An 8637-nucleotide genomic window follows, 5' to 3' on the forward strand; every position below is an offset into this window, starting at 1 on the left:
ACTGGTTGAGCTCAACGCTCAAATATCCAGGCCGAGGCGGCCGCCCACGAGCAAGCGAGGCTCGCCTAGAACGAGGCGTCTCATCAGTGGCAGGCGGCTCGGGGGGTAGTGCCGCCAGCAAGTTCCACCGTCGCGTAGATTTAAGTCTAGTTTGTAAATCACGTTTTATTAATTTTTATGTAAATTTGAATGAAATTCCGCAGTTTAATTTAAAATGCAAAGTTTGCAAAATTCTTGATTTTATCTGGCATAGCAACTCACCACTGCTCAATTGAACCACGAAAATAATGCATGCTACCAATCGGGCCCTGAAGGATCCGGAGCAAGGAGAGAGAGAAGCAGAAGCTGGAAATGAGATCCTCCACCTGCCTGCAAAGGGAATTCTTGAAACGCGTGTAGGAAAAAGACCCCAGTAACAACCATGTGCAAGTCACCAACGGAAACTTCTGATCATGTGAATTGTCAGACGAGAGCCGGATTCTGTCAATCGACGGTCAGGTCAACGGAACCAAGCCAATTATTTTGCAGGCACAAGTAGAGCAACAAAGTAAACACGCACTTGCTCCTGCGTTTCGATCGATCATCCATGGAATAGTGTGTGAAGGACACACGGGATGACGGGAATACCTTGATTCCTCCTACGTGTACATACGGATCGACGAGACTTTGTGCTACCTGGACAAGTGGACTGTGGACATGGAGATGCATGCCCGAGTGTGTATACGAATATGATTGTCCATGGACGATGCTTGGAAGCCGATGGGTACGTTTATCCGACGAAGCAAGTGCTCTGGTCATGGGATGACCAGGCAAAAGCCGTCCAAATGCCATGGCTACAACCGGAGATCCTCGTCAAAGACTTTGAGAAGAAGTAGTGCCAGTCGGGCGCTTACTAATCCACGATCAGGGCCGGCCGCGCGCCGGGGAAGACCGATGGAGTTCTTCATGATTTGGGTGCGTGATTGACTAGCAGCCACCAACTAGCGACGGCCGTTAACGGTTGATGCAACTCCACCACATGGCGGGCGGCTTTGCGAGAGCAAATAAGGGCATGTGATCCATTTGCTTGGCCGGCCTAGCTTTGGGGGGACTCTCACGTGATCATAATCCGGGATTTTGCTGATGGATGTCGCAGCCAGCACCACATGGCGGCCATGTGGTCTACTCTTCCACTTCCACATTTAGGGGGCTTTGGTAGCCTAGGCACCCTTGCTCGTATATACGCCGTAATTTTTGGGCCGTTTGGTTTAGTGGGTTCCTCCGCGTTATCGCACCGTCCGTTTTTTAAACCACCTTCGGGATAGACATGGAAGGAACGTCCAGTTTGACATTTTTTTTTCAGATGCAGGCCCCGGCGAGACGAAAATCGATAACGCTGTTCGTGTGGGCGCTCCGCCTCCGCATGACGGGAGAAGGCGAAATCTGAGCAAAGTTGCGCGGCAAAGGTAGGGGTAACCTCCCTCTTCGGTTACCTTTTCCATTAGCTTCTTCCAAAATATCCCTTTCCCCAATTTTCGAACCGGCGGCGGGCTGCGGCGACCCAGATCTGGCTGAGGTCTGAACGAGGAGCTCCTCCCTTCGGTCTCCGGCATCGGACCAGGGTCATCGTTTTCAGCTGCGGCGGAGCCTGTGCACATTTTGTCCGACTTCCGACCGTCTCCATCGCCTGCTGATACGTTGCAAACGTATCTATAATTTTTGTTGCTCGATGCTTATTTTACACCAATTTTTATATATTTTGTTTACACTTCATTGCATTTTTTGGAACTAACGTATTAAAAAGATGCCACAATGTCAGTTCCTGCTTTCTGATGTTTTTGTATTTCAGAAAAGTTATTCTAAAAATATTTTCGGAATTGGAAGAAAAAAAAACCGAAGTTCCTATTTTGCTGTCACGAAGACGGAGTCCAAAGGGGAGACGGAGAAGAGCCAGGAGCCGGCCACACCATGCCTAGGCACGAGCCGCCCTAGCCGCGCCTAGGGCTAGCGTGGGCCCCTCGGTGCCCACCGACCTTGCCCTTTCGCCTATAAATTCACATCCTGAGGAAAAACCTTGTGTTTGTCCAACCCGGCGGCCTCTCTTTTGGCGCCCGTGGCTTCCTCGCCTTCCGCGCACCATTGTCGGTGATCTTCTTCGGCGGCATGGTGGTGGAAGGGAAGAGGAGGGGCTGCAATTGTGGGGAATGGTGGTAGCTCCTCCGAAATTTGGCGGGGAAAATAGGTATATGCGGCATTTTCGAGGGAAAACAAATTAAATGGAGGGAATTACCCTTTCTGTGGCCGACACCGCGGGCCGGCCCGCTCGACTTTTCACGCGTTTTTGTTTCGTCCGGAGTCCCCAAGCATGCCTCGGGAAGCCGGGGATGGCCACTACTAGTAAAACGCCTATAGATGGAAAGCATGCTGCATGCGCACCAGATTTTCCACGCGCCGGTGAAAACTACCGCCGACGCGCCCTTATCCCGTCGCGCCAGCGAAGAAGTCTTACTGCCAGCGCACCAGGGCACGGGGTGCGCCGGCGATAAGGGTGAACCTGGTCCGGGCCATTCTGAAGCGCCAACATGGTGGAGCACCGGTGGTAAGTTGGTTACCACCGGCCATCATGTTGGTGCGCCGGCGGTAAGGGGCGCCCCTCCCCCCTTGGATCGCCTTTTCAGTTTTCGAAAAAATAAAAGAAAATGATAGAAATACAAAAAAATAATCCTTTGAAATGTCCAATAATTAAGTAATCTAGTTTTAGCGAAAATTTGAAAACAACGGACTATCGCTTTAATCAATGTGTGTATAGTGAAAGATGATACTACCCTTGAATAGAACACCGCTGTTTTCTCCCATAGTAGCAACAACACATCTACAACCGTAGAGAACAAGGTCACTTCCCATGGTTAAATGGAGGCATGAACCCACTATCATCTACTTGGCCAAAGCATCTACTAGAAACGGAGAGCATGCAAGATCATAATAACACAATGCATAATCTCAACCAAAACAATCTCTCTATAAATCGGATCCACATCAAACCAACATGTAGAAATTACAAATAGATGATCTTGATCATGTTAGGCAGCTCACAAGATCTATACATGAAACACAACAAGGACAGGACAGCCATCTAGCTACTGCTATGGACCCATGGTCCCGTGGAGGACTACTCACGCATCACCTCGGATGAAGACATGGCGATGTAGAGGCCTCCGGCGGTGATTTCCCTCTCCGGCAGGGTGCCGGGATGGACTGCAGAACCCTCCCGAACTAGGGTTTCGGTTGACGGTGGCGTTGGAACTATTTGTGGATGGAGACTCTGGTCCTTGGGGTTTTCCTGATACGAGGAGTAAATAGGCGGAAGGGCGGAGCAAACAAGGCGACGAGGCGCAAGTACATGGGCAAGGCGCGACCAAGGGTGGGGCGGCGCCTGCCCTGTGTACTGCCACGTGGCAGCTCTCCTGCGCGTGTCCTTCTGGCTCCGTCTTCGTCCCGGAAAAATAATACTCTGACCTTTTGTTTCGTCCAATTCCGAGAAACTTTCATGTACAACTTTTCTGAAACACAAAAACAGCAGAAAACAGGAACTGGCACTGCGGCACTGCGTTAGGTTAGTTCCAGAAAATGATAAAAAGTGTGAAAAGTGCACAACATATAAGAATTGTAACAAAATAAGCATGGAGCATCAAAAATTATAGATACGTTTGAGACGTATCATCCTCCTCCACCACCGACGGCCACGACCTTCTCCGACCTCCTCCACCTCCATGTACCTCCGGCCTCCTCCTATTTTCCTGCTACGACCTCCTCCACATCCGGCCTCCTGCTCCACCTCCGGCTTACTGCCCCGTCGACCTTGGCCTCCTCAACTACACTAACGCAGAGACGACACCACAACAACTCACGAGCTAGATCTAGATCTAGATCTAGATTTGATTTTTTTTGTTATTTGGTATAACTTACAGCAGGTGCGCCGGGATAACTCGCGTTACTACCGGCGCACCAGGTGGTACGCCGGCGGCAAGCCATTACCACCGGCTTGTTCCCACTGGCGGGCGCTGGTGCGCTGGCAGTAGCCATTTTTTGTGCGCCGGCAATGCCTGGGCTCTCGGAATGGATTAGGGGCTTTTTCTGGGGGGAAAGGAGAAACCAGGGTATGATTAGATCGAATAACGTCGTTCGAATGAAAAAAGGTCTGCCGAGGGGCCTCGTTGAGGAAACGGCTTGAGGTGCTCTTAGCACACATTTTTCACACGCATTTTTTTTTTTGGTGATTTGGGCTCGCGAGTGATTAGCAGCCATATGGCAGAGGCGGCCGTTAACGGTTAGGCACTTAGGCTGCTGCGATGCAACTCCACCACATGGCGCGCGCGATAGCGCACATCACGGCATGTGATGGAGGTCTCGGTCCATCTGCTTGGCCGGCATAGCTTGGTTGACTCTCTCTCACGTGATGTTGGAGCTTTTTTTTGAGCGTGAAGATGATCTTGGATTTTGGGCGAGGGATGTCGCAGCTCGCAAGTAGCACCACATGGCGGCCATGTGGGCTACTGTAGCAGTTTCTAGAAGCGCTGCTTGTATCTGCCATAAATTTTTTTGAAACGTACTCTCATATACAAGTCCGGCAACGTCTTTTTCAGGTTTAAATGGTGGATTTGACTTTTAAATGTGGTTATGCTGACGACGGATAAAGCTTCTAGACACGTTGTCTTATGTTGGGAACATTAACGGATTTATGATGGTGAAGAAGAAGATGCGAAATTCAACTGAGATTCCACAGCCGAAGTAAACATCCGTACCCCGATTGCTTAACGAAAGCAATTTATCTCGAAATTTTGAAAGATACACACATATCTCGGCCGGGCCAGACAAACCGGACGGGTCCACGATGAATCGTGGCCGGCTGATCGAGCGAGCGGGCAGGGGGGCGGAAGCTTCTGCACTCCACGCAGGCAGACGCAGCAGCTGACGCATCGTCCCCGTGGCGACTCGCAGCGCGGCCCGGGCCCGAGGCGGCTGCCGTGCGCGCCCAGGAAGGCCGTTGCTTGCCCCCTGATGCGGGTGGGGCCCGCCGCAGTCAAACCCTCCTCCAACGAACCATCTTCTCTGACCCTGCCGCGGCACGGAAAAACTCCCCTCCTCCTTTTCCTCATCTTTGCCGTCACCACCTCTCCGCCTCCGCCTCCGTTTAAAACCTCCTCTCCCAAGTCCGACCCAATCCACCCGCACCCCAACCACCTCCCCAGCTTCACCAAGTCCCACTCTGCGCCGGTCAGTAACCGTCCTCTGGATTCGATCTCGCTCGCTCCCCATAGGCGCCGGCGAGGTGACCCAGTCGATCCGTACGCATGGAAAAGAAGCTCCCGCTGCAGCTTGTGCACGGCGGCGAGGCCCTGTGGGCGCGGCCCTGGCGCTGGGCCAAGACGGCCTTCTTCCTCGTCTCCATGCTCGCCTCCCTGCTCCTCGTCTGCGCGCCGCCGCTCCTCATCGTCCTCCTCGACCTCCTCCTCCCGCCCGCCCTCCTCTCCAACTTCCTACGCGACGCCGCCGCCTCCCAAACCCACTCCCTCCTCGACCAGGCCCGGGGGTTCGGGTTCCGCTCCTCCCTCGTCGACCTGCCCGCCGTCTCCGCCGCCCGCTCCCTCCTCATCCTCTGTAAGCGCGCACACCCTCCCCACCCTTCCGTTTTTTTATCTGTCTATTAATTGCTTCGATTCGCTGACGGATTTTCGCGTATCTATTTGCAGGCGCGTACACGGCGTGCGGGGGCGGCGCGGCCTACCTGTGGGTGGCGGCGGCCTGCAGCGTCGGCTCCCTGCTCTACGTCCTCGCCAAGGCCGTCGCAGTATTCGGCCTCGACCCCGCCCACGGCGGCTCGCTCCAGCTGCACGGCAGCGGCCAGCTCGTCGCCGTCCAGGCCATGTTCCTCATGTCGCTCGCGCTCGCCGCCGCGCACCTCGCCATGGCCTACCGGGCCAGCAGCCGGGAGCGGCGCCGCCTGCACGTCGTATACAGGATCGACATCGAAGCGGTCAGTCCCTTCTCCTTCTCAACTTCTCATCGCTCTGCCCATAACAATTTTCGCCTTCAAGACCATCATGCTCCATTCGTCAGTGTCACGCAAAAAAAAAAGTTCCTGTTGGTAGTACTAGATAAAATTAGGTAGATTCGCAGCCTGGTAATTCGATATTCCATACCAAAATCCAGGTACTAGTTTTAGTGGATCATCCCAACGCTTTCCGCCCAACTGTTAAACTTTGTGTGTAACGCGCCCAGCCAACTTATTAGTGTACTCCGAGGTGCGCCACAGAATCTACCTTTGCCAGCCGGCACACAGCCGTATCAAAAGCAGCCTCTGCATCGGAGGAACAGAAAGACCAAGCAATTTCTGAATTCCTAATTCGTTACTTAGGCATCCACCCTGTATCAGCTGCTATCCGCTTCATAGATGAACCAGTCATCATTGCTGGACCAGAAACCTGCATTAGCTGCACCAGCAAACTTTGTTTAGTCGGCTCGCTCCCGGACTTCAGGCACTCCAGCACACACACAGTCAAATTCCAACTGCTACAATTCGCACCAAAACCGGATGGAGATGTAGATGGACAATTCGCAAAACTGTATCAACAACAGCTCGTGCGCCTGCAAAGGACGACCGAGCAATTTTTGGATTACTAATTCGTTACTTAGGCATCTGCCTCAATCAGCTGCTATCAGGCGCTAGATGAACTAGTCGTCAGTGCTGCAACACAACTCGCATTAGCTGCACTAGCAAACTCTGATTACTTGGGTCGCTCCTGGACATCGGCTACTCCGAGGAGGCGAGGACACCGAGAGTCAAATTCGAACAGCTCCAGCCCTCGCAACAGTTTGCAGGAAAACCGGATACCTAGTCCAGCTGCATTTCCCGCACGCGGACAGCACACGGTCTGCTGATTACAACAGAACTGGATGACTCTTCTTGCAGATTTTCTAGAAATATCTGGAAGACCCTAGCAGCCATCTGCGTGCACAGTGACCTCAAATTGACATCACAGCTGCAAAGATTAGGAATGTCACCGTCGCGCAGTGGGCTGATAGCTCTTTTCTTTCTTTGAAAAAAATATAGCCTGGTGGCTCTTTTGGCGCGATGTTCGTAGAAAATGGAATCTCTTCGACCATGTCAAATGTTAGCTGTCGTGAAAGCGAACAAATCTTCAAACTGTTTTACTGTCTCACTCAAGCATGTAATATTTTGGGACAGTAATTTGACCCTGGTTGGTTTACTCCTATGCAGGTGAGGTTAAAGGGAGCCCATACGCCCAAGTCTCTAAAGCAATGTATTGTATGACGACCGTCTGGTTCCGATCAGGACATCCTCCAGCCGGATTGAAGTTACGACATGCTTCTCTTCTTCCTCCGGTTGCAAATTTTGGTTCGAGTAGTAATGTACACTACGATCGACACGACACGCCCCGTGTATACTGCCACTTACACTCCCTCTCCCAAGTGGACATAGTGATAGTAGTGTGATCATGATGTAAATATGGAATGGAACATTTGTGCTTCGGCCTCCTGCAAGTAGGATGAGCCGTCCGGCAGATGCTTTGCTTGTCTTTTGTTTTCTGTTGCTGTTTTTATTTGACCTGGATGACGCCGAAGAAGGTGTATTCCTTGTGCATACTTGTCCGGAACTATGAATATTCTGCCAATCAAAATTGTCAAGTCAAACAAAATTTGGTAGCCTCACGGAAACAATGTCTGTGGCTGAGAGGAAATTCAAAGTTTCTACTACCAAACAGTTGAAAACATGTTTTTCCTGCCGTATAATAAACTTCAAACCAATGAGTCAATAAGTGACGCACCTGATAGTTGAAAAGGTAAAGTGATCTTAGGCGAGCTAGCGAACTTTCCGATTGCCCAATGATCTAGACTTGACTAACAGGAAAGGAAGAATGCGTTTCTTCTAGAAATCTTGGGCTACTTTTCAGTGTCAGAAAATGAACAATCAAAAGCAGATTGCTTTTTTTTTTTTTTTAGATTCTCACAAGCAGATTGCTTAAAGGATATTGGATGATGTCCTCCTCAGAATGGCCCAAATATGCTAACCAAGCCGATAGCCCACTTGTCCAAAAAAAAACTTTATTCTATAGCCCAAGACATACTGGCCCACAAATGTGCTAGAAAGATTGTCAGAAGCATACTACTGAAATTATCTGGATAAGCCCAAATATGCAAGCCCAAATAGATGGTCCACCTTTCCAAACAAATGTGCCACTAGCCCAAGGCATATTGGCCCACAAATGTGCTAAAGGGATCTGTGTAATTATTACCAAACATAAGGTGTCACGTGGAATCAAAGCGAAATTAGTGGAGTCCCTAAAAAAAAGCAAAATTAGTTGAGTTGACTCGCGTCTTGTCGAATATGTCTATGAATGGTGATTTTGACTTACAATTAACGGAAGATTACATGTTCCAGTTAAGTAGTTGTAAGGTGACTCAATATTTAAAGGCATCGGGCAGCTAAAATAGTCAAGACATAAACTATAAGTTAGCAATTCCAGCTCTAGGAGAGGCGATAGGGTAAAACCTATCTGGGGTTCTATCCCCTCACTAGCGATGCCGCCAGTCTACTCCGCCCCTGGTGACCGTACATTAGGCCTGTGAGGCGTAGCG

The 8637-nt window shown here is 50.8% G+C and overlaps 1 protein-coding gene across 1 annotated transcript; it reads left to right on the forward strand.

Annotated features, from left to right (window-relative positions):
• Window positions 1–5136: 5136 nt before the first annotated feature.
• LOC124701270 lies at window positions 5137–7642 on the forward strand. The gene is made up of 3 exons (XM_047233316.1): window positions 5137–5637; window positions 5730–6013; window positions 7259–7642. The coding sequence occupies exons 1-3, from the start codon at window positions 5331–5333 to the stop codon at window positions 7310–7312; spliced, it is 645 nt and encodes a 214-aa protein (XP_047089272.1). The 5' UTR covers window positions 5137–5330; the 3' UTR covers window positions 7313–7642.
• The last annotated feature ends 995 nt before the right edge of the window (window positions 7643–8637 follow it).

The sequence above is a fragment of the Lolium rigidum genome, chromosome 3, assembly GCF_022539505.1.
Source record: "Lolium rigidum isolate FL_2022 chromosome 3, APGP_CSIRO_Lrig_0.1, whole genome shotgun sequence".
NCBI lineage: Eukaryota > Viridiplantae > Streptophyta > Magnoliopsida > Poales > Poaceae > Lolium > Lolium rigidum.